Source organism: Harpia harpyja, chromosome 13 (assembly GCF_026419915.1).
Source record: "Harpia harpyja isolate bHarHar1 chromosome 13, bHarHar1 primary haplotype, whole genome shotgun sequence".
Lineage (NCBI taxonomy): Eukaryota > Metazoa > Chordata > Aves > Accipitriformes > Accipitridae > Harpia > Harpia harpyja.
In genome coordinates, this window is record NC_068952.1 from 22,015,813 (window position 1) to 22,041,373 (window position 25,561).

Here is a 25,561-nt window from a genome sequence, read left to right on the forward strand (position 1 = left end):
GGATGATACTGAACCAGTGACTGAGCTAGGGGAAAGGCTGTAAAAGTTGTCTCTTATCTGCGATCTCCCTTCTTGTGCAATGACAACAGACTTCCCCATAAACTGCATTACCCACTCGCACAGTCTCCAGGTACCTTGCAAACAACTGATTAGTAGAAGTCAATAGGTGTATTTATCTTCATCTTACACAGGAGAAAGAAAAGTTAAGTGAAACTCATCCAAGGCTACATAACAAGACAGTGGTAAAGTCATCCAGGAGTTAGCATTAAGAACAGATTTCTTCCCCAGAGATGCAGGCGCCATGGTCTCTCAATATAATTACACAAACACTATCCATGACACTAGCTTTGTATTAACAAATTGTACAGTGATGTGCCTTACATGTGGAAACATCACTGTCCAAAGAGAAGGTATGAGAGCTGAGACAGCTGGGTTTTCCAGGAGGGACTTGGTGAATAATCTTGGGCAAGACATTTGAGGCAGATTTTGCCTTTTCTTACTCACTTGCAAAAACAAGGTAGTAGTAGTCTCTTCTGTAAAGTGCATTAAGAACCTGATATTAAAGAACAGGTATTACTACCAAAAGTCCCTGCCTCCTTTCTCTTTCCTATCCAGTGACACAGCAGTTTGGAAAAATGTAACTGTATAACCAGATGCGACATAATCTACAACTTTGAGAACCCACTGTTCACATGGTAGAAATAATAGGAGCGTTAAGTCCTCCAGAGAAACAGTGAATTATCCTCCTGCATGGGAATCAGAAAGTGAGAGTGACTAGAAAGAGAAATTTAACTGACAAATCTAGTTCCATCCAAACTAAGTGAAAACCAAGAAAATACATTAAAAAGTTTACCAGGCTGATGAAAGGACCTGGAGGCTGTGAAGCCATGTGTTTTGTCATGCAACAGCATAGCAAGGGTCTCACATTTCCTTCTCAGACCTCTGCTAATTTCTTACCAAACCATGAGCCAACCACAGTGACAAAAGATTGGGATTGTATTCCGTGTAAAAGGGGACCTCTGCTACTGAATGCCTATGGTAACATGCTTAGGAATCCTAATCTGGGGCATTCAGCAAAAGTGAGGGGGTTTTTTTAGTGTGGACTTCAATTTGCCTTGCCCATTTTTCAAAGCATCTCCAAATCTTTGCATGTGACTTTCTGTGCCCAATTAAATTTATGACAAACATCAGAAAAAGATTTTTTTGAATGTATGCCTCGTTTTTCCTACCAGTGCCTCTTTGCATGTAGGTTGTACAAGAAGGGAAAACTGCAGTCTGTATTGCAAATAAAGAATACTTCCTAAGGAATATTGGACAGAGTTTGTCTCTACGGCTAAATGAAGGGTCAATTAAAAAAAAGGTAACAAGCCCAGATAAAGAAGAGAATCCCAATTTTAATTATCCCCCTTTTCCTTTGATGTGGAAGGAAATAAGAATTTATAAAGGCTTTTATAAGAATTAAAGTAAGCTAGAGATAAAGAGCTACCTGAGGAGTTGCTGTTATGGCTCAGAGCCAAGGGGAATTTGGATTCAGATAATGAGAACAGGCCTTCAATTGTATTTGCAGAAAGCAATAGGGTCTGTTGATGGACATTTGTGTTTCACACCATAGGCAATATCTCCAAGAGAGCTGCTCCTTAGTACCTTTGCAGTTTCCCTGTGTGTTCAAAGTGAGTAAGAGATGGAATAACTGGTAACTTCTCTACTGTGCTGATAAAGCCAAGTGCAGGATTGCTGTAAAGAACCAGATAAATAAATGAACTGGATGGCTAAAAATAGCAAAGGGGCTCAGCTTAGCTGACTCATAAGTTTGTAGATGAAATCTGATGGAGACTGGCACACAACATAGGAGGCAAACATAAATGTTGGGTGACATTAAATGAACAAGCAAAAATGAATGGACCTGCAAATTGTCTGGGGGCGAAAAAGCAAACCAGCCCAAGCCATTTCTAATTAGTGCGGTTGAAAATGCTGTTCTGCATTTCTGTGTCCCTCTCATTGGGAAATCACCATCCTCCACAGATGTGGCTGCACTGGAAAGCTCTAGAAACAGCTCAAATAGACCTGTTGTCGATGCAACACACCCCCATGCCTGGTTTCTTCCCCTGGCCAGCAGCCACTGGGTAACTGCTCAGCTGCTTATTTTAACCCCCAACCTGCAGCTTTGCATCAGTTGGTTCAAGCAATTCAGGGACAGTGTCTTGCACCTGAAGAAAAGTGACATTGCATGCAGCTGAAGTAAATACAGATGCACGCGCATGTATCACGTAGTGTTACGTAAGTCTGCCTGTTTACCAAACGTCTACACTTGGATTTTCTAAATGGACTCTTTCTCTTCAGTTTGTTTTTGTATGCTTACAAGTAACTGTCAGCATGTTTAGATTTTGTGCGTGTTCAAAAACCATGCAGGTAGCTAAGCAGTTTTTTGTCCCAACAAATCAGGCAGTTAAAGCCTGTGCATTCCAGTCAGTGAAGGTAGAATAATGCAAGTGCAGCTATTTTCACAGGTAAAATCACACTAGTTAACAAAATCTGGCTATGATTATTAAGGTTATAATGTGCCACTCACAAGTTCTGGCTAGAGCTAGACAATTTTTTCTATTTGGCCAGAAGTTCTACCCACTGATACGTATCAGTCCATATTGACAAAACCTATTTGTGAGATTGTTGAGGTTTCATGAGACCCTTTTAGGAAAGGTGTTAAATGAAGTATTCAAAATATTTGTTTCTAGTGTTTCTGAGATGTAATGTTTTCATTTTGAAATTATGTGTTTTGTGTAGGTATTTGCCTAAAGTAGCATGATTTTTAATAAATGAGTAAATCAAACATGCCTATTGGATTCACACTACAGAACTGAATTAATCAGCATTCAGAAATTAAAAATTGAACTATAAGCTTCAGGACAAATACAAATGAAACTGACCTTGGCATTGAAGGTAAACATCATTCTAGAGTAAAAATTCCCATTTTCTGCAGCACAAGAAATTTAGGCTAATTGCTAAGTGGAATTTTAAGCGCATGTTTCTTTTGCTCTGTTCTCTATGTGTGCATGAAGGCTTTTCAGTCCAATCTTCAAGCAGCATGATGCCAGATCAGACAAGGTCTAGAGATTGGTTATAATGAAGTGGTGGCACCTGTACCTTTTGCATGGAAACTCTCTTATTTTTTTTAACTGGATCACTAAATAATACTCAGATTTGCACAGTGTGTTTGCAGAAACAGCAGCTCTCACTATAACAGCAGCGTAGCTATTTTCACAGAACCGTGTTACTGTCTAGTGCCGGTTCTTTAAAAAACATCTCGGGAACATGGACCTTCAAGGCCCATTGAAGTGAACTGGAATGGAGCATCCTGGTTCCCTGAAGAGTTTTGCAGGTCTGCATCCTCATCAGCATTTATGTCCCTGAGCTGTCTGGGATGCACTTTTCTGTGGAAACTAGTAGAAAGTCTGGCTTCCAAAGGATGTCTGTCCCTGACTGACCTACTCCTGAATTATGTTAGGACTGCAGAGTGAGATTACTGCTTATTAGACACTGGAGAACCTGTACAGCTCAGAGCACCCTAATAGCAGAGTGGACTGCCTCTTGTCTAAAAAGGCTGAACTCAGGTTAAATCTTTTTCAGCAGCCAGGATATTAACAGTGTCTCTCTTCCATGTGGATTTTCTGATGCCCAGCAATAGGTGGACTCACGATGCATTATTTCCTTCACAGAAGTCTAATAAAGCTAATGAAGTCTCTCTCCTCTGCTTTCAGGAAACTTACTCTATATTCTTGAAATGTGTAAGTAGTAAATAATTCTGAGGCTTCTGCACTTCAGATTTTATCTGAAGTGATGAAAATGTCCCAAATGTATTGTGGGGAAGTGCCAGACAGGCAGATGCTCAGAAGTACACAGAATGTGTTCGCTAAGTTTTATTTTCTCACAAAATGAATCTCAAAAGCTTGACTAATTTTGCACATTTCTTAAAACCGAAGGGCTTACAATGATGTCTTTATTTCAGCAAAGTGCTAATAAAAGTGAGGTGGGATCTAACAGGCTTACACCTTGTTGTAAGTGAATTACATCTGACCTGGCTCTGCACCTGACTAGCTACATTGATAATTTGGGCTTTTGATAAACGCATTGCTTCAGTCTTGGGAATGGTAAAGGAATTGGGTAAAGTTAGTACTTAAAGAAAGAAATAACATGATTAGTGTCAGGGAAAGATCAGGAAAACATTATGAAAAATAAAGAAAAGCTTCCCAAAAATGCACACAAATAGACAAAAGTTTTGCCAATGAAAGACTGAAAGAGGCCAGTGTCTTCCTGTATGAGACAGCCCTGCTGAAGAAAATACTGGGTTATTTCCTTGGGGATCTGTTGGATGGATTAAATCAGCCTTCACAGAGTGAGGCCTCTTGAAAATTACCTTTTATGGACTATCCTTACCTCTGTTCTGGATCCAGTTACAACCAGTTCTTTAAACACTGCAATCATAACAGAAACATTCTTACATTTAAGACCATCCTATGAGTTAATTTCATTTGGAAGCATACACCTCTTTAGCCTAGCTTGTCCTAAATACTACCAAACTAGGACTGCTTCCAGGTCTGGGGAGCACAGAGCAGGTAGGATGGACCCCCAACTGCTTGGAAAGGTGAAAACAAGAGAACAGCACTCAAATGAAGCAAACCGCATAAATGAACCTCATGATGGTACAGGGGCAGTAAAATATTTTTGATTGCAACCTTGCTATGACTGCAGTATTCAAGAAAAAGTTGTACAAAAGGCAATGAATTTGTTATGCTTAATCCAGAGTTCTTTTTTTTCTGTTACTGTGGAAGCATTATCTGTCAAATTAATATGGGTGGAGCTTAGTAGAGACAGCCACAAATACCTGGAGAAATATGTGCTTGTAAATGTTCCCCCTCTATGATTTATGAAATGTAAGGTGGCTGGAGAAAGCAAGCACTTCACATGTTAGAGCTATTAATTCTTTTCAATAAAACTAGCTCCTAAAAAAGCCTAGCCAAAATCTAAGTTGCACTATACATATGTACACCTGATGACGAGCAGCTTTACCCCCAAGGAGTGCAGAAGCCTAGGCAAACACAAAAGACAAAAGCTAAACAGAAGTAGTGTTAGTTATCCTGAGTTAGAGCCTGTAAGCACGTAGATACCTAACTGATTTTAAACACCTGAACAGTCTCACAGATGCTCATAAAGCTAGCAGTGGCTTAACACCCAACCCATGTTTCAATGTATGTAGTACTGAGGACAGATTCAGATGCAGAGACATTTACTTTCCTTATAGCCATTGTCATTGCTTGGTGAATTAGACATAAACTACCTGCATGGATCAGGGAGAACGAGACCTACCTTTCCCACACAGTTTTTGGCAAGGCAAGGGATTAAGGAGTAATTTTTGTCCTGACATAGTCCCATCCCATTTTACACATTTTAAATTAAACTGCTTCAGAGAATATGCATGAAACTTCACCCATCACTGCAGTCCTTCAAGCTTTGCAGCTGGGGGGAGGAGGTAGATTTCCTAGTCACAGAGGTTCACTGAAACCAGAGAGAAGAGAAGGTTAAGAAAAAGGAAAAGAGCAGCTCCCAGAAAAGGAAATCCAGTTCCTCCACAGCACCTACAAAGCTGAAGAAAAGTATATTAACTCACCCATACAGTCCCTGGAATTTGGGTCCCAGGGCACTTGGAGACAGCAGAATCAGAGCCCTTATCCATCCACCTCTCTTTTTTTTTTTTTGTCTTTCTTTTTTTCCCCAGCCTGTATGCTGCAGCTATAGCTTATTTGTCTGACAGTTACCTTGTACTTGGTGCTGTGGTACACAAAGGTTATTGGAATTTATATGCAAAGCTCAATGAATATAGAATTAAAAAATGCCTCAGAGACATCCTGAAATGAGATGCCAAATCTCAGAAGTTGTATCTTTATGAGGAAAATTTGAATACAAAACACCAAGCTTTATGACTCTCGCACATATTAATTCATACCAATCCATGTTATAAGAGGACTAAAGGGGCTATTTTTCATCTTGGGCTGAGACAGAAACTCTGCCAGATTTACTGACTTGCTGTGAGAAATCTATTTTATCTGTCGGATAGATACCTTTAAAATGTAAATCGGAATGGTGAGCTTATCACAAGGCTACCATTAGCAGCCCATAAAATGCTTCCTGTTGCAGGTCACAAGAGATTTTGGGAACAAGGTGAGCAAACTGGTCAGCAAAACCAGACCCTAAACTTGACACTTTATTTTCTGTCTTATATGAAAGTTACCAGAACCAAAATCATAACAGTTTTTATTATACATCCATCCCCTTGGCAACTAGCAATTGCTATGACTTTCTGGGAGAGTCTAGATTTTAGAAGATACTGTTATAATTGTGCAGACTCGAGAATTCTTACCTCATCTGTGGCCCAGGTGCTTTGTCTGTCTGGAGAGAAAAAGGAAAACCAGCTGCCCCATGGAAACCCCACGTTGTCTTTAAGGAGTCCTGTCCACCTCTGTTCTCTCCAATGTCCTATAATTAGCCCTTTGGGTTTGTACCCTATTTGCTGTGTTGTGAACTGGTCACTTCAGGATTACATTATAGAGAAACCCAAGGCTCAGAAGCTTGAAATACTGATGCAGACAAAAGATCACAAAGACTAAAAATTTATTCTGCAGACAAACAATATTTACATTAATACTTTCAAATGCATTCAATAACTGGAATGACAGTAGCCATGATATTTCCATCCTGGTACTGTTGTTACTGACTGGCCCTCCTGCTGGTAAAAGCACATATTGCGCGCTCTGTGTCTTTTTCATGCACACATGCAAGCGCACACAGGCAGATGATGCGCTTTCAAGTCATCCACAGATGGTTTCCCCATCAGGGCTTATTTTGCCGTTTAGACCTCCTGCTTCACAGCCTCCTCTCAGTGTTGCAGTCCCTATTTTCTGTAATTAACTTCTCTTCCTCCCCCCATTTTTTTTTACAAATACTTTTTACTCTGATGCTTAGAGTCAACGGTCTCCCCAAAGCACTGTGATATTTAACAGCATCCGGAAAAAATGTGATTAGAGAATTGGGACACTTAAAGGAGACACTGCTCTCGTAAGTGTGCATTCACATTTTTGAATAGATATTCAGAGGGTGGGAATGTAGATGAGGGAGAAGCTATGAAAGGGCTTATTACTAATTAACTGTATCTATTTCTCCCCCTTTTAAACTGCTTTTTGTTTATCATTTCAGCTGGTAGGGTAATACATTAAATCTGCAGAACACAATTATAATTAAGATTCAAAAAGCCAATTGCCTGTTAGTAAACTACCAATTGATAATAATGTAAGAGATATTTATAGCTTTTTGCTAAGTATGCCACAGATTTGCATCAATAACATACTTGCTAATCTCCAAGTGTTTTATTCAGTAGCCTTTTATTTACTATTGAAGGTAAGATTACTCTTCTCAAGCCATCCTTTCTAAAAGTATCTTGCTTTCATCTTGTTTGCAGAGTTCAGCAAACACAGATGCTTCAGTCCTTTCCTCTCCTATGAAATAGTAATAACAGTATATAATTACTAACATCACACCATACAGAAGACCTCGCCATAAAGAACATACTATACATAGTTCAGCACTCATAACATCTTGCATTTCTACAGCTCTTTTTTTCTGAGTCATGTCACAAATTCCATAGAGGAGAAACCAAACCACCTTACCCAGGAAAGTAATTGGCTACCTTTGGGCAAAGCCCCACACATAGGGCCCTAGTTTTCGTTCCTTTCACAGGGAGATGGGGCAAGACTTGTTTAAAGAGTTAAATAAAAAAATTGCTGAAGTGATAAATTTTGTTTTGTGTTTGGTATGTGTTACTGGGGGATTAATAACTAAGTTTTATCATTTCTTTTAATTATTATAAAACATCTGCATAACTGTCATTTCGGCTGTATGATGAAGTGTAAATAATTGTGATGTGACTTTTTTGTGAAATATGTTTCTTGCATTGTATGTTTGCTAAAGTTTGAATAGCCTTGTTGTACTAATTACTGGAGTTGTTACAAGACACTGTGTATTATCCCGTCATGTGTACAGCAGTAAGAGAACCAGCTTAGGCGCAGGTGACTGCCTGCCATCCACCACTTAGGCACTAGAGGGGCAATTGCTGAAACGTGAGGGTGTCTCATCTCTTGTTGTGCCATGACTACTCTTGAAACACAAGTGCCCCAAACCTGCTAAGTGTATGAGCACCTGCGTGATTGAGAAGGGATATGGAGCGTATACCAAGGACTGAGGACAGTGATGCAAGGTTATATGGTAGGGTGATGGAGGCAAAATGGCCATGTTGGAAATTATAGCCTGAATCGTGCCCATAGCTACTGCCACAAGTGAGGGTCTTGGAGACTAGAGCACACCATCTTGGCAAAAAAGCCTGGGAGATCCCTTACAAATATATAGCTCTTTGTCAACCTGCCCCTTTCCTCAGAGGGAAAATGAGGGTTAGAAATGAATGATCTGCCCATTCCTCAGCCCTCCTTGATAGCAGCGTCTGGGCAAGGGTGAGGCAGAAAGAAAACAAGTTTACCTATATCCCACACATGTGGGAAGAATGTCAGAAAACCCATGTAAGAAGATATTCCCAAACCTGAAGGAGGGCTGCAACTTCCCCCAGCCACAACTGGCCCTTTGAGTCAGCCTGTAAATACATTTCATTATTCTTCAAAGATACATACCTTTTAGCTTAAGCTGGAAAAACATGTGAGAGCTAAAAAAAAAGGGAGATAATAGTGCAAAGAGAAATGGGCAGGATGCAGGGGAGGGCTGTGGAGGCAGGCGAGAGCTTTGCTGTCACTACAACAGAAAGGGTTGCAGCATGAGAGCATGAGGTCATCAGAAAGCTTGCTAGGAGCCTAAGGTAACACAGGTTTCCCCTACATCTCTTCTCTTTGGAGCTAGGTGATGTCATCCTTCCTATAGGTTGGCTGAGCGCAGGGTGAATCCAGGTCACAATTATGCAAGTGATTTCTGCTTTCTATGCTGCCTATCATGAATTTTGTTATGGGTTGGCAAGTGAACTGACTCAGCCCAGGACTGGCCAGATAATTACATGGTCATTACTAACCACATTACTGAAGGGTAAATATGCAGTTATTTTTATCCATAAAATCAGCTCTTTCAGCCCTAAGACTAATTCCACATTATTATGCAGCAGTATGTAATTACTATAAGACAGCTTCTACCCTCAAAGAAGCAGGCACTATTCCAAATGAAATCTTTCAGGGTTTTAAGTAAGCCATGCACACTGACAGCAGGATTTGTCCTCTACCAGCTACCCAATAAAAATTATAAAACTGTAACTAGAAAATAGGTAGTCACAAGACCCTATTACCAGGCATACGTGTTAACAATTCCAATCCCATTCAGATTTGGAACAAAAATCACTTTTTTTTAGAAAGAAATGCACTATGTGGAGAAACATGTTGCTATAACACTTAAACTTCCCATCCCAGAGTGCTGACTGCTTTAGGTGTGACTCCTGAGAGGAGGCACTGTGAAGTCTCTTTGGAGGTAGATATTAGGTAAAACATAAGAGGAAAGATAGTTACATCAAAACTGCTGATGTTCCTTATAATTCTTTTCATTTCTTGCAGGTACTGTTGCATGATTTACCATGGAAAAATTGCTCTGCAGCATCCTGGTGTTTGGAATGGCTGTCATGGTCAACGCTTGTCCCAAATATTGTGTCTGCCAGAACCTGTCTGAGTCACTGGGGACTTTGTGTCCCTCCAAGGGTCTCCTATTTGTACCGCTAGACATAGATCGAAGGACTGTTGAACTCCGACTTGGGGGCAACTTTATTATTAATATCAGCCGACAGGATTTTGCCAATATGTCAGGACTTGTTGACCTTACTTTGTCCAGAAACACCATCAGTTACATACAGCCCTACTCTTTCACTGACTTGGAGAGCCTTCGGTCTTTACATCTGGACAGCAATAGGCTGCCTGACATTGGAGAAGATATTTTGAGAGGCTTAATTAACCTTCAGCATTTGATTTTAAACAACAACCAGCTAAGCAGCATCTCTGATGAAGCCTTTGAGGATTTTTTGCTGACATTGGAAGACTTAGACCTTTCCTACAATAACCTCCGAAGCATTCCCTGGGAATCTATAAGGAAGATGATAAACTTGCACCAGCTCAGTTTAGATCATAACCTGATAGATTATATTACAGAGGGGACATTTGCAGATCTTCAGAAATTGGCCAGATTGGATCTAACATCCAACAGACTTCAGAAGCTCCCCCCTGACCCTATATTTGCCAGATCTCAAGTAATTCCATTCGCTGTTACCCCGTTTTCTCCACCTTTGTCTCTTAGCTTTGGGGGCAACCCTCTGCATTGCAACTGTGAGCTACTGTGGTTAAGGCGACTTGACAGAGATGACGATATGGAAACTTGTGCTTCTCCTCCAGGTCTAAAGGGAAGGTACTTCTGGTATGTACGGGAGGAAGAATTTGTTTGTGAGCCTCCTCTTATTACACAACATACTCACAAGTTGCTGGTTTTAGAAGGGCAAACTGCCACACTGAAATGCAAAGCCATTGGGGATCCCACCCCCATCATTCACTGGGTAGCCCCTGATGACCGTCTCATCGGGAACTCTTCAAGGACAGCTGTCTATGACAATGGCACCTTAGATATCCTCATCACCACCTCCAAGGATTATGGGACTTTCACATGCATAGCAGCCAATGCTGCTGGAGAGTCCACTGCAACGATTGAGCTCTCAATTGTTCAGCTCCCCCATCTCAGCAACGGCACAGGCCGAGCAGCCCCAAAATCCAGGCTCTCGGACATCACCAGCTCCAGCAAGTCTAATCGTGGGGAAACAAAAGGCCCACCAGAAAGGGCTGTCCTGGTGTCAGATGTGACCACTACCTCAGCTTTGGTCAAGTGGACGGTGAGCAAGTCGGCCCCTCGGGTAAAAATGTATCAGCTGCAGTATAATTGCTCAGATGACGAAGTCCTGATCTACAGGTAAATGCAATTTCTGTTTGGTCCTCTGATGATGGCAGGGGGCAGAAAGCAGGATATGAAGTCTTTTACTCTTAAGTCACTGATTGGACTTTGAAATGAGGTAGCACTGCCACCAGTAGCATTAGCAGTGTCTGATAAGTTTGTATTGTATCTGTCAGTTTATCTGTTGGTCTGTTCATTGCTTTTCTAAGTAAGTCATACTTTACAGATCTCCGTAATATTCATTCTGTAACAGCAGCTGTTTTCAGTAAAATTTCCAATTTGGGAAAAAATAGTACCGCAGCTGGTAACCTCCTTACCAGGCTTAACAAAGAAAGAAACTTGACAGGCTAGAAGTCAGAAGTTTCCCTTTCCGCCTTCTGTAGGTGCGATTGAAACATACTACTGAGACAGGAAGCAACATGGGAGGAAGTTTGTGCTGTCTACCCATAACACAGGCTCTAATTATTCTGCAATTCAAGATTTGGGGTTGTTAGCAAAAGATTTTTCACCTATATGAAAGAGCTCGTTTCTTACTTCACTAACATCTGTTTTATACAACTGTAATGGCTGACAACTTTGGAACATTTAATGTTTTATACCATATTAAATGCAAGAAGAGATAGAGATAATTTCAAAAGCAAGCCCTGGATGTTCATTATGCTCCCCCAGTTCTACAACTCCTCCGACTTTTAATGATGTAAAGAAAGAGTCACTCTTGCAGTAAAGAACCAGTAAATTTTAGGGATTAAAAATGGGTAGGAACAGTACAGGAAAACAGTGTTACTGCTTTTTCCTTCTGTCTTGGAAGAATGATTGACATAGTATGCTCATGCTAGTGATAAATCCCTAGAAACCACCCTTTCCTGCCTTTTTATTGCAAAGGCAGCAATATCAGATGCATTGAGCTGGTCTCTCTTTGACTGTATGTGAGCTACCAGCAGAAGTCAGAATCTTATTGGCAAAGTAGAACCAAACACATAAACTCCTGTAGCTTTATAAGCATCCTGAAGCCTGTGGAGAAAAATTGGATCTTGTAGAGGAATAATGGGATTTGGGTTTTGACTCTAATTTGAGAATAAACTCTGGCCAAAACATAGTCAAAGCCATTGATTTCCTCAGTAGGCTTGGGGCTATTATCTGCTGGCCTGCAGACTACTCTGTCCTTCTCCTACCGCCTGCAGTGAGACCTGAGGCATTAGTCAAGTCACGGTATTCAGCCTCCAGATCCCAGAAGAGACCTTGCTATTTTCTTCTTTACCATAATATAGTTTTCTTTACCCTGAGAAAGTCAAAATGAGAGGTAGTAAATGTTCATGTGATGTTTTTCACTCACACTTCTCTTACAATGAAATCTAATTTTAAAATTTTTCAGAACTGAATGTTTAGTTGACATGGACAAAATTTTGTGCAAGCAATATTTTTATCTCAATCAGTTGTAGAACAGAAAAAATAAAGTGATTTATTTAGCTACTCCAAACTTACTCACTCTTTGCCAAAAGTAGGAATATTGACCAGCAAGTCCAAAGAACTTTTTTTTTTTTTAAAAGGATATTTATTCGAATACTGACAGAACCTGAGGAAATTCAGTTCTGTTCACTTCCATTCCTCAGTTACAAAACTAATCAAATCAGTTAGCAGGTGGAAATTATTTATCTTGCTCTGGCTAATGACGTACAGTGGAACTGGTGTGTTAGTTTTGGGACTTGCAACTATATGGAGTTAAGTAGAATGAAAGGATAAGATAAAACTGAGTAATGATAGAGTATTAGGAATAGAATGAAAGGAAATATGCTGGTATCAGTTTTTCCTGAGGCAAAGCTTTTGGCAAAAACTCAGCAGTATTTAAGATCTTGAGCCCAGTGGAAGTCTGAAAAAATACTCTGAAGGATGTGTATAGTCATATGACACTGTATAGTGAATTCAGCCCAGTGAACAGGAATATCCCCGAAGCCAGAAAGAGAAATTTGCAGAGGTTATCAGGTGTTGGAAGTGGTTGGATGTGTTGATTTGCTGAGGGGGGAGGATGGCCAGGGTAAATAAAACAATGTGGAAGTGAAGACATGCAATCTAGTAGCTGGTGGGGTGAGAATCAGGTGCCATGGGCAGAAATGAGAGAAAGATGCCATCTTGCCAGCCTAGTCTGGAGGAACAAGTGGCTGTTAAGGTTCAGGCAACCCTAAATTCTCATCCTGTCCCCACTGTCACCTCTCAGTGAGGTTTTGGCCCTTTGTTGCTTTACTTGGTTGTGGCTCAGTTTTCCAGAAGCACCCTGAGGACAGTGCTATTTCCATAAATCTCCCATCAGGTCTTTTTGAGGATTCATTGATGATGCATAGCTCTTCTCATTCACAGCTCTCAAAAGCACTTCACCAAAGAAAACAAATTTTATTTATCTACATTTTGCACCAGGGAAAAATGAAGCATAGAAAGATGAAGTGAATTGTCCAGTGTCTGAGAGTTAATCAGTGGCACTCATAATATCAAAACCCACTCTTATGACTTTCAGTCAGGGAGCCACTCAGTCCCTTAGAGTTAATTAACTAAAGCTGTTTTGCTTTAATTGGTCAGATGCATATCACTGCAATGAGCATGTAGAAAAACCTAAGGGAAAAGGATTTCTACAGTGCTCTGGTCTATAAAATTCTGTGTATGTGCTAAATGGGATGTGATACTGCTTAGCTGCTAAAATGATGGGCACTTAATATATGTTAAGATACGTTGGTGTGCCAGGACTGAGGCACACTGGCTGTGCTCAGCTTGAAGGAATCCTGCCTCACTAGTAAGAAATGTATGCACAAAAGACAAAAGTTTGCTGCATTCTCTGCTAAGAATTTTTCATGAACGTTGTACTCATAGTGAAAAAGTGAAAGTTCAAGTTCTTCCCTCCCTATTGACATTAGCATCTCTCCTGATAATTACCCAGGACACCAGTCCCATTTCTGCTTCCATCCCAGCTGTGGTCTTCCACTTGCAGGAGCTGCAGATGGTGCAAAGGGAAGCACGGTGGAGTGCAATTGCCCCATGAAAATTCAAAGGTGTGGGAGGTGGTGACAAGCATTGTCTGTTGGGCCTCCTGATTTTACTAAGCTGAAATGGTGTCAGAATCTGAAGTTTGGCTCTGGATACACCAGTGCCATCATAATGAGGATTAACAGGAGGAGCACCATTTGTCTACTTCCCCCATCTGACCTTCCCTTGTATTTGCTGTCTCAGGGCCATTGATGAAGTTAGCAGCAGGTTTTTATCTCTTTCAGTGGATTTAGGATGCATATTTCTGCTACTGATCAAATGGTCCTGGATCAGCACTCTGTTCCACTTCCCAGAGTGAGAAGGAGAGCTGGAGGGAAGGGAGTGATAGCTTGTGCAAATGTCTCAAAGAGGCAGCTTGGTCAATGTCAACTTGCAAAGACAATGACTGTCCCTAAAACTGGCACCAAAACAATAACCTGAAGCTGCTCAGAGGTGACATGCTATATTATCTTTTCCACATTGTTAGCAGAAAGGATTGTTCTCTCTTTAATGGAGCATGCATTTAATTCTCAGTGGTATCTCAGAGCTTCCTTTTTGTGCCTTGACCTGTGCTCATTTTGAAAAAGATCCTACAACAGGGGCCTGTGTTGGAGTTGCATCTCACACACAGGTGAATACCATTGCTTTACTGATCTATGTACGCTCCCAATTAGCTCTTTCTCTTTCTCTGACTTTTCCTTGCACTGTTTTTAGTAATCCTGCTGTCAAGTTGATATTGTTTCACCTGGAACTGAACCAGGATTCCTCTTTCTAGGCAGAGTGAGAGAAAGCTCATTTTGCTTTTTGGTTGTTTGGGGTTTGTTTTTTTTTACTTGCTTTTTTTTTTCCTTGTCCTTTATTTTTTCCCTTTACTGATTTATGTTGCTTATTCATTCTAACTTTTCTTTCCTCTTCACTCTCGTTAACTGTCCTATTCATCTTTCTGCCCATGCTACTCTGGATGGAGAAAATGGGAATTGTTGGTTAACATTATGAAGCCACATCACGGGCAGTAGGTGCTACAGAGAGAAGATAATGGATTGCTATCTATGTCTTCTGTTCATATAAACAGGTTACGAAAGCAGGCCCTTTTAAAGTGGAAATTAAAATTTCTCTGAGAACTGCAAGTGATTTTTTTAAGCTACTGTCACATAATAAGGTCCCTTGGCTGGCATATGTAGCCATGGTTCATGCCGCTCCAATTCAGCAGACTGAATATACATGGGCACTAATGGGATGCACACAAGAGTGCTGAGGGATCTGGCTTAATGTCAGTGTGAGGCCATTAACTTTGAACAATCATGGCACTTGGGAAAGATACCTGAGGAAAGCAAATATCACTCCTATCTTCAAAACAGGCAAGAAGGAGGACCCAGGGAACTACAGGCCAGTCAGCCTCATCTTAATCCCTGGGAAGGTGATAGAACAACTAATCCTGGGAACCATTTCCAGGAATGTGATGGACAAGAAGGTGATTGGGAGTCATCATCATGGATTCACAAAGTCATGCTTGACAAACCTGAAACCATTTTACAATGAAATAACTAGGTTGGTAGACAAAGCGAGAGCAGTAGATGATTGCCTTGACTTCACTAAGGCTTTTGATGTTGTCTCATAAGATTCTTGTAGAGAAGCTGATGAAATATGGGCTGGATAAGCAGTGAGGTGGATTTAAAATGAGCCAAACAGCTGAGCCAGGAGGGTTGTCATCAGTGGCATGAAGTCTAGTTGGAGACCAGTAACTAGCAGTCAAGAGTCAATACCGACCCACAACCTATTCAACATCCAATCCTATTTAATATCATCTTCATTAATGACCTGTATGGTGTCGCAGAGTGTAGCCTCAGAAATTTTGCTGATGACACAAAACTGTGAGGAGTGGCTGATAGACCAGTGTCATGCTGTCTATCCAGAGGGACCTTGGTAGGCTGGAGAAATGGGCTGAGAGGAACCCCATGGTATTCTACAAAAGGATATCCCAAGTCCTGCCCCTGAGGAGGAGTAACCCCATGCACCAGATATGCTGGGGCCACTTGGCTAGAAAGCAGCTTTGCAGAAAAGGACCTGGTGGTCCTGGTGGACACGAGATTGAACATAAGCCAGCAATGTACCCTTACCATATAGAAGGCTAATGGTTTCCTGGGCTGCATTATGAAGAGTGTTATCAGAAGGTTGAGGAAGATGATCCTTCCCCTCTACTCAGCACTGGTGAGGCCACACCTGAAGTACCGTGTCCAGTTCTGGCTCCTTGATACAAGAGAAATGTGGGACATGCTGGAGAGAGTCCAGCAAAGAGCCACTAAGATGATTAAGGAACTGGAACATCTCACATATGAGGAAAGGCTAAGAGACCTGTGACTATTCAGCCTGGAGAAGAGAAAGCTCGGGGGGGAAGTCATCAATGTGTACAAAAATCTAAAGGGAGCATGTAAAAAGACAGAGTCAGGATTTTTTCAGTGGTGTCCAGTGCCAGGACAAGAGGCACCATCTGAAGGTGCACAGGAGGTTCCATCTGAACATCAGGAAACACTTTTTTACTGTGATGGTGACTGAGCACTGGCACAGGTGGCCCAGAGAGGTAGTGGAGTCTCCATTCTTGGAGATATTCGAAAGCCATCTGGACATGGTCCAGTGCAACTGGGTCTAGGTGGCCCTGCTTGAGCAGGGGGGTTGGACAAGATGACTTCTGGAGGTTCCTTATAACCTCAATCATTCTCTGATTCTGTAATCCTGAGTGCCACTCAGCAACTTCCTTTTGACACTGTGAGCTAATCACTGAAGAAAAGATATTTGTAACTGTCCCTCTAGAAAAGTCCAATAAAATTTGCAAAGGCCAGAGCCAAGTGAATTTGGGTATGCTTAGACAGTTATGTGGGTTCTAATGCAGCAGCTTTTCCATTCTTTCATCCTTTTCTGTAATATAAACCACCTTTAAACACACACTAATGACAGTAAATGTGTATTGTACCCATCACTTTTAGCCAAGACCAGAAGTTTGTTACAAAATGCACAATTGAGAATCACTTCTTATTTGAAGGAAAAACATGCAAAAAGAGTAACCAATGTCCAACAGAGACGGATGGAAGAAGACCAGAGGTCTGTAAAGAAATGTCTGTCCTTAGACTCACGGTTAAAGGAGAAAACACTAGGAGACCTGCTCTATCATAGAAATCCTACCAGCTCCTTGGAAAGTTCAGAGCACATTTTTCTGTCTAGACTCTCCTTTCAAAAGTGTTTTAGACGTTTAAGAGCACCAGACTTATGATCAGTGCAACTTGGGGACTGGCATACTTAATTCATTTTGAATAAGGGATTGAACTGAAATATAAATATTTGGAAAATAGTATCTCTGGGCCTCAGTTTCCCATCTGTAACCTGGGGTGACAGCACTGCCTTGCCTCATAGGGATAAACACATTAGAAAATACTGTGGAACCAGGAGCCCACATAAATGAATAGGGAGACTGTTGCTTTTAAGTCATTGTGCAGTCTGCAGCAACAGGGGTAGTCATGAATGATTAAGATGGAGCATTATATAACTGCAACACTTGAATTCAAGTAAGGCATCTGGGGACAGAGATTGTGTCTTTTTTTATGTGTAGAGCACCCTACATGATGTGGGACCAAATCTGAGTTTTGGCCATCGGGCAATGATGTAATATATAAATCCACCACTATTTCAAAAGATTAATAAATCTGCAAGTGTTTTGTAGAACTTCCCAGGTCATACTGAGCCTGCTGGCTGTGTTTTGAATTAAAGCAATGATGCAGCCACTTAAAAATGTGCATCTGAAGTGCGACACTGTCATTAGATTTATGAGAGATTTAGGTCTGTTTTATTTTGTGGTATTTTGTACTAAGAGTGATAAAAACCACCATACAAATTAAGAATGACTGTAGCACTATAGTCTCCCTAGCTTATAAATTCAGCAGTGGAAAAAAAGGTATTTTATATACTTCTGAAAGCTTATTTTTTCCATATATATTTTATGTAGCAGGCAGTCTAAGCATTAAAATAAGAATAAATGACTCCACATCTCCAGTCTATTTAAACAATGGTGCCACCGATTTGATTACTTAAACAATATAATGATTTACATTTACACAGCTCCTTTTACTCCAAGTGCTTTACAGACTGGCTGAACGGAGATCACTCCACAAACCACTGCTACCCCGTTGCCCCTCAGTTAACTATTAGCTGCAGTTTGGAAGTCAGGTGATAGTGCAACTCCATTTTATGAGCAAAAAATAACTTCAGCATTTGTGCTTACGGGTACTTTAACATAGATAGGAAGTATTTAACTGAGTTTGAATTTTGCACATCGTAGTGGGATAAATATACCCATGCACTCTTCTAGGCAATTGCATGTCAATAAGAAAATGCTTTCTGACTAAGGTGCTGCAAACTTCAGAAATACCTAAGCTGTGTAAGGATGTTCTCTCAAACATCAGTGCCACACTGAACACCAGGTCATGCATCAGAGAGGATGCCGCTGTCTAGATTGCTAATGCTTCTTCCAGCGAAAGCCTGTTGTGTGGAGGTTTGCCAACTAAAGACTGAAATCAGAGGAAGCCCTGCCCTGTTGCTGTTAGGGCAAATAATCTCAATAGCCTGATGCTGTAGTAAAGCGTGATTACATTATTTTGTCTCTAAGGAAAGTTAGAAATATATAGTTTTGGTAATTTTAAGAAAGGCAGAGGGTTAATTTACTCTGAAAGGCACGAACATTTATCCTTACTAGTGATTTGGGCAGTGGGTTCATACAAATGAAGACTTGCAGGTAAATGTCTACCACTCTTCTACCCCTTTTTCAGTTCCACCCCTGTCTCCAACCTCACTAGGCACTGACCTTCCTCCATGGTGCATAGCTGGCACAAAACCCCCTCCTCAGCCTCAACACGTGAGCTATGCTATTCTGGTTGCATTGTATCCAGGATACAAACCTAGATTTGGTCAAAGCATTCATATATTTAAACACTGATTAAAATAACCATTGGAAGGAAGGACATCACATGAAGACATTAATCATCATGTATTAATCATTTGTATTTGACAGATTGAGACAGCAACTCTATAAAAATAAAAACATGAAGTCACAGTCCCAAAGGGAAGCAAAATTTATATAAGCAGAGCAGGGGAAAGTTTGACATGGACATTTGGTACTTCAAGTCATTTGAGAGTGGTTTGCAGCAGTAGTGTGCATTGACTTCTAGAGAACCCTCAGCAAGTGCAGACATAATGAAGAACCTGCTTCACAGAAGCATGTACACTGGGATTGGGGGGTTTTATTTGTGCCTGCTAAAAAAATTTTCATCTAGCCTTTTTTTATTATTTTATTTTTATTATTAATTTTGTCTCTCCTGCTGGGAGAAGTACAGGGACAAGGGTTTTTTTAGGGTTGTTTTTTATTTGTTTGGTTTTTTGTTTGCTTGTGTTTGTTTTTTTCTTCCGTCCCCCTTGCAATACTAGAAATCTTTGAAGAATAAGAAAGAAAATGCAGTGAAAATGGGAAAAATTACATATGTTGCCAGATAATTAAGTGGAAAATAGAAATATAAAATATGAAATAAATATAAATATAATAAAAATATGAAATAAGCAAGAATTAAAGAAAAGTAGATGTACACCTTAGTATTGTCACTAAAGTCATCCTAGATTGTTGTGACAAACTATCATCCACCTGATGCTTGTACAGAAACTGATGAGAAATCCATTGGTCAGAGCCAGTCCAGTTCACGATGAGCAGAGGCAGGCCACGCTACCCAGACCAATATTTTCTTGCTTGATAACCACCACAGAAAGGCAAAATACTAAATGGCCACTTATCCCTACAGGAGATATGTCCCTTTACATGAGTACATGAGATGTATGTGAGGGCATGTGAGAGGGTGCTTGTGTTACTGCTGCCCATGCTGCAGTGCTCCAGCAGAGCAGAGAAGGGCAAGCAGGGAAGGGCAGAGCAGCACCTTTCACCAGCTTGGAGGCATCCCCATTTCCTTCAAAGTTTAACAACTGTCAAATAACGTTTAGTGAGGTATGTGGAGAGGTTGTATGCTACAGCTCTACCCCGAAGCTCAGCCTCAGGAGCTGAATACAAAGGAAAAGAGCCTGATTCTCATCTCAGCCCCTGTTGTGCTGCTGGGAAGTCACCCCACCACAGTCAGGGCTGTTGCACAGGGTGGAAAGGAAATCAGAATCGGTTTTCAGCGTAAGACAGCAGTATTCCCATTTAATCTCTGTTGCTAATTGTTTATTTAGCTCATCAAAGCCTCAGCATTTTTACTTGAAGGGAATTCAGGATGAGCTAATGCTTGCCCATAACATCTGCCACATCCCCTCTCTCAGTTTCTCTGAACCCAAATGCCAGGAGCTGTCTCCACCCATCATCACAATAACAATCTACATATCTGATGCCAAAATGAACTATTGAAATAAGATTTTGATTAAGCTTGAGGTGAGTCAACAATTTGATCTCTAAATGAAAAGTTTTAACATATTCAGATTCATACCATTCCTGAATATTAAGAAGCCAGCACACAGCTGCACAGTTACCACTATCTTTCCTATTTTGAATCTAGGGTAGATTTATTGCAGTTCATGTGCTGCTCTGTGCAGAAAAAACTGTTGCCACTTGCTGACTGTTTAACAGTAATAACCTCCCATGTCATCTGTAGTCATGCAAAGTAATAATACTTACCACTGATAGTTACAAATGCTAACTGATCAAATGCTTGACTGAAGGCTTGAGTCAAAACCCTCAGAAATGAATAGCCACCATTGACTTAGATGGGCTTTGGTTCAGCCTGAAAATCTTGCATTTTAGGGATTACCATTATTTTCTAGAGAGTCAAATGGAGGAAGAAGGAGGTTAAATAGTTTGCTCAAGGTAATTCAGTAAGCCAGTGGAAGAAACAACATGCCTACAAAATCACAGCTGGGAGTAGTCCTGATTTCGATTCCAACGTGTTCCTAATAAAGTCCTTCCTCACATTTCAAATCTGATAATTTCCCCTCATAATGTCATGATTTGGGGAGAAAACATAGCATTCTTGGTGTTGTTACTATTGTTAAGTATAGGTTATAAATCTGCTTGACTTGGGAAAAGCATCTTCAATAGTATCAAACTTGGATCAGGTCTTCACTGTAAGCATGTACGTATGCAACAGAGGTGTGTCATCTCCTCAAAAGGAACAGTGAAAACAATAAGGCTTGATTTCCTCCATAGTTTGTATATGTAATGCACATTTAAGCACCCAAGATGCTCCACATGATGTCCAAGTTCTCATTTCTTCAGGTGCTGTCTGCAGCAAGTTCCCAATACTCATTGCCTCTCCAGTGCTGATCCGTTGAGTTCCAGGTGGTGTCAAAGATCCACTCTAATCCTTTCCTCATTTTGGGTCCCAGCTGCTGACATCTGGGTCCTTTTAGGAAACAGGTGAAAAGTATCAGTGACCACAGAGCATTACAACTACTCCTAGCCTTTCTAAATCTGCATCTGAGAACTTCCTCTCTCCCCTCATTTCACCATTCATTTTACCTAGGACACCAGCAATCCAGGTAGTCTCCAGACTACTAAGAAATCTCCTTCAAGAGTGGTGACCCTACAGTAAAAGTAGTGGCTGAAAACTACCTGCTTGAAGGAGAGGATGATTTATTTTTATCCACAGGTGCTTTGCAAGACAGTTGTAAATAAAAAAGAAAAGCTTAAAAGCATATTGTGTTCCTAAACAGTATTGAGTTCCTAAAATTTGCCTTGCCAGTTTGAGATCATTCTGCTTAACTTAGCTCTGACTTGCTCATGCGCAGGCTCCAGGCTGTGGGTAGGTAAAACAGGGTGCCTTGACAGCTCCTGCCTCCCCAGCCATCTGACACCCTACCCCATACAGCTCCCCTCTGAAGTCACAGGAAGCCTTTTTACCCATTTCAAAGCTTTCTTTATTTTAGCTTTTTGGTAGGAGAGATTTGGAGGACACCTGCTCCCCCTGCAGCAGGTTCCTGATACTCCTTGTCTCTCCAGCACTGACTGGCTGAGTTCTGACTGTGGGTATTGTTTTGGGGTTCGTGCAAGAAACTATGTTTCATTTTTTATGTAGGACTATTTTATCTATCAAATACATGAGACAGGACAAGGAGGATGGCAGGGGGAGAATAACTCAAAGTTACAAACAGAGCCAAAACATAGTGCCTTATTTCACTGCCATAGCTGCAGACTCACCTATCTAATTGCTCGTTCTGAATTTCCTATTATACCCTCTCTCTTTCATACCAGGCTTTCTGCTTGCATGTTCAAGTTGTTTTCAGAAAAACTGTACTTTTTTGTACAATGATTGTGCTCGTTAAAACCCTAACATATAATAGCAATGATACAGCTTGTTTCCTTAGAGAAACGACTTAAGACTCATCATTTGAAAAATATAGAACTGAAAAAGACACAGCACTGAAAAAATAAAAAAGAAGAATACACGGGAGTAAATAAATTATGTTATAAAATCTTCATTAGATTTAGCTCTTACAAGCCTGGTTATTTTTGGATTTGCCCATAATAGGCAGATTTTCTGAGTGAAATGTATGCACTCAGGGTGAGCAAAAATCATTCTTTTCAGGTGATTCAATATAAGGTGAATGCAACTTTTGTTTCTCATTTAAACCTATTTTGAGGCTTTAATTGAGCTGTTGATGGTGAGTATTTTTTGTGTTAATGCTCCGGTCAGGGAAGGATGAAAGAGGAGGATTTCAGACAAGCTGAGGAACTTAAAACTTGAGGCAGAAATCAGATTCATACTCCATGTACTTTTTTGAGTGTTGTACTTGTAGGTTTTCAATGAAGTCTTGTACTACCAGGAAGTCATTTATCCTTTCTTTGTTCTTAAAAGGGCACAGGAGAAATCTATCTCAAATTTTCAATGGTAAAGAAAGAAAATGTGAGGTAATGGATGTCTTTGACAACATGATATGGGTTATTTCATTTTCATATTACCCTTTTCCCCCAAACATGTCTTGGTTTACAGTCTAATATGAGGGCAGTACAGATATGTACCCTGTAATCCATAATAATCTGTAATACTGCCAGGCACAAAGGTAATCCAGTCCTAGCTGAAGATAACAGGCTAGTACTGCAATCTAAAGAAATCTTGAAACTATAATGCCATTGAGAAATTTCTATGTTATAAAAGAAATGTTCTGATTTTCATAGCAGAGAAAAAGTGGCCCAGCCAGCAGGCTGATCTGCCCTATTGCAACAGCCCTGCTGATGTCTGAGTCACAGTGTGATCATATTAGGTCCCAGAGCATTTGACAAGAATCCCACAAAGTGACGCTGCCCAGAAAGGAAATGGGAATTGGCTTCAGCCTTTGGTGGAGGGCACTGTAGAGTGGAAGCAAAATCACCTGTGTGACACAGCAATAGGGAGGGATGTACTGGTACTGAGCAAGAGAGAGAGATACCTAGCCTGGATGGGAAAGAGCTCATCCACTGGAGGCTACAGCCATGCTTTAGGGTGGCTGAAAAATCCCTGTAGACAGCAAGGTAAGGCTATACCATAACTCCCTTCTGTTCAGCTGCTCCTGGTTTACAGATTAGTTTATTTGCAGAGATGAACAGTTTGAGACAGCCAGCACTAGGTGTGAACTTGTGCTGAATTTGCCCATCTGTCCTCCCTCTCCTTCCCCTTGCATCACTTTGAATTTACCTAGGTTTAAATTTTGTAATATATTTATTACTCCAGAATTTACTTCCTTTTGACAAGAAAACAAATAAAAAAGCTGTTTGTTCAACCCAAAACTATTTTTTTTTATTTATTATCTATTTGTTTGTTTAATTGGCTTGGACTGTGGAATTGGTTCTTATGTAGATATCCCAAACTGTGGTCTGAATTTTTCTCAGAGTGGGGATTGCACAAGCAGTAGCTGCCCGATAGACATATGGGCAGCTGACAGCATCAAGGCACCCCACCAGCAGCTCTGTCATCTGGCAGATTGCCTTAGAGAGTCAGGCTTGATGAATCAGTCCTTCTGCTGGTGCTGGGAGGGTGGGGGATGCCTGCACCTCTTCTCCAGAAGGCTGCTGCAGAATGAGAAAATACACGGCAGTGATCGCTAAGCCTTCCCCGCACGTTGTAGTGCAGAATTGGGGTGGCAGCATCCAAGTGAACTTGAATCTTGCTAATTTGAGTATGTAGAGGCAGAATTTCAGCTTGGTTACTCTGGGGCAAGGATGGGTCACTAGCCTGGTGCCTGCTCTTCTCTCTGCTGCATGCAGAGGTTCATGGCCTGGTAATGCCATGGGGAGGAATTTGACAGTGCTGCAAATGTTGGGCAATGGGAGAGGGGAGGAGAAAAGAGGTAATTGGCCTGAAACTGTCCTGTGTCTCTGTGCCTCTTCCCTTTCATCCCTAAAAGGGAGCCAGATGTTCATGTGAGCTAAGCAGGCTACAGAGCCAAGAGGACCCCTGCTTCTCTCCACCCCTTGATCCTTGCAGCTCCTCCGGTTACTGTTTCAGTCCATGATGTGACGGTGCCTTGCTTTCCAAGCAGGCAGAAGGAGGAACAGCCACCATGGAATGAGTCACGTTCAGAACCTGGATCCTCATGTCCAGGGCCTCATAGCAGCCAGGGTGGGTGCTGTCACAGGCTGCTGGCTGAGCAGAGGGCAGTGACAGCCCCATCTTCTCTGGGTAGTGTCAGACAAACCTCGTGCACCCTCAGTGGCAATAACAATATTGCAATCTCTCTGCTAGAAAACCAGTGCAGAAGTAGCTGTGATAGATGCTCGGCTCTTGTATGATTTGCTTAGGGAGATGAGCCACCTGGAGGACACAAGGCTATATATATGGTTAGTAGTTTAAATTCTGTTTTCTTTCTCTGGGGACACTAATGTCTTTTATGAGGTGAAGGACTGTTTGCAAGAAGGGTGAAATAAACACTGGGATCAGGTTTCACACCTGTGAAAAGCCTGAGGGACTGCAACAGTCCCATTTCAAGGCTTAGGACTGCACCTTTGTACAACACCAGATTGGAGTGGGATGAAGAGGTGGCAAGACCTTGTGCTATACAAACTCTGCCTAATGGAAGCATACGAGGTTTTAGCTGTTTGGGTTTTTTCCCACTAAAACATAATATTGTTGTTCATTTCACCTTTTCTCTTTGTTTTTCCCATCCAGGCTTTCTCATGGTAGATAATTATATCGGCTGTGGTTTAATTAGCTAATTATTTTTCAGAGTAAATCCTTTTATTTTTTATTCTTAAGCAGCTTCCATTTGGGTTTTCTCATAGAATTTTCTTTGTATTTCATTGTGTGGTAGCACAGGTGTTTATAACTGGTTTCAGTGGGGTTTATGAATATGCTGGTTATCCAAGTGGAGTGGAAGGAATAGCACTTTGGAGGGCAGAAGTGGCATACTCCTGGGAGTAGCACACTGACATAAAACTTCCTGCAGAATTTAGTTGATATTTTGGCTTTAGAGTAGAAAATAATAATAATGATATAGCTTTACTCCAGAAGAAGTGATTTTAACCTTCATATTAACATCTTTAAAG

At 41.0% G+C, this 25,561-nt stretch overlaps 1 protein-coding gene across 7 annotated transcripts in view; it reads left to right on the forward strand.

The window, feature by feature from the left end:
• The window catches only part of LRFN2 (leucine rich repeat and fibronectin type III domain containing 2), a 164,324-nt gene that overhangs the window by 112,934 nt on the left and 25,829 nt on the right, over positions 1-25,561 (forward strand). For 6 of the 7 annotated variants that reach the window (XM_052805881.1, XM_052805879.1, XM_052805882.1 and 3 more), the window contains one exon: positions 9,645-11,034. In XM_052805881.1, the coding sequence (XP_052661841.1) occupies positions 9,665-11,034 (1,370 nt within the window). In that variant the 5' untranslated portion in view covers positions 9,645-9,664. Of the gene's footprint in view, positions 1-7,026; positions 7,108-9,644; positions 11,035-25,561 lie in introns of those variants that run through there. The other variant, XM_052805884.1, reaches the window with a different exon arrangement.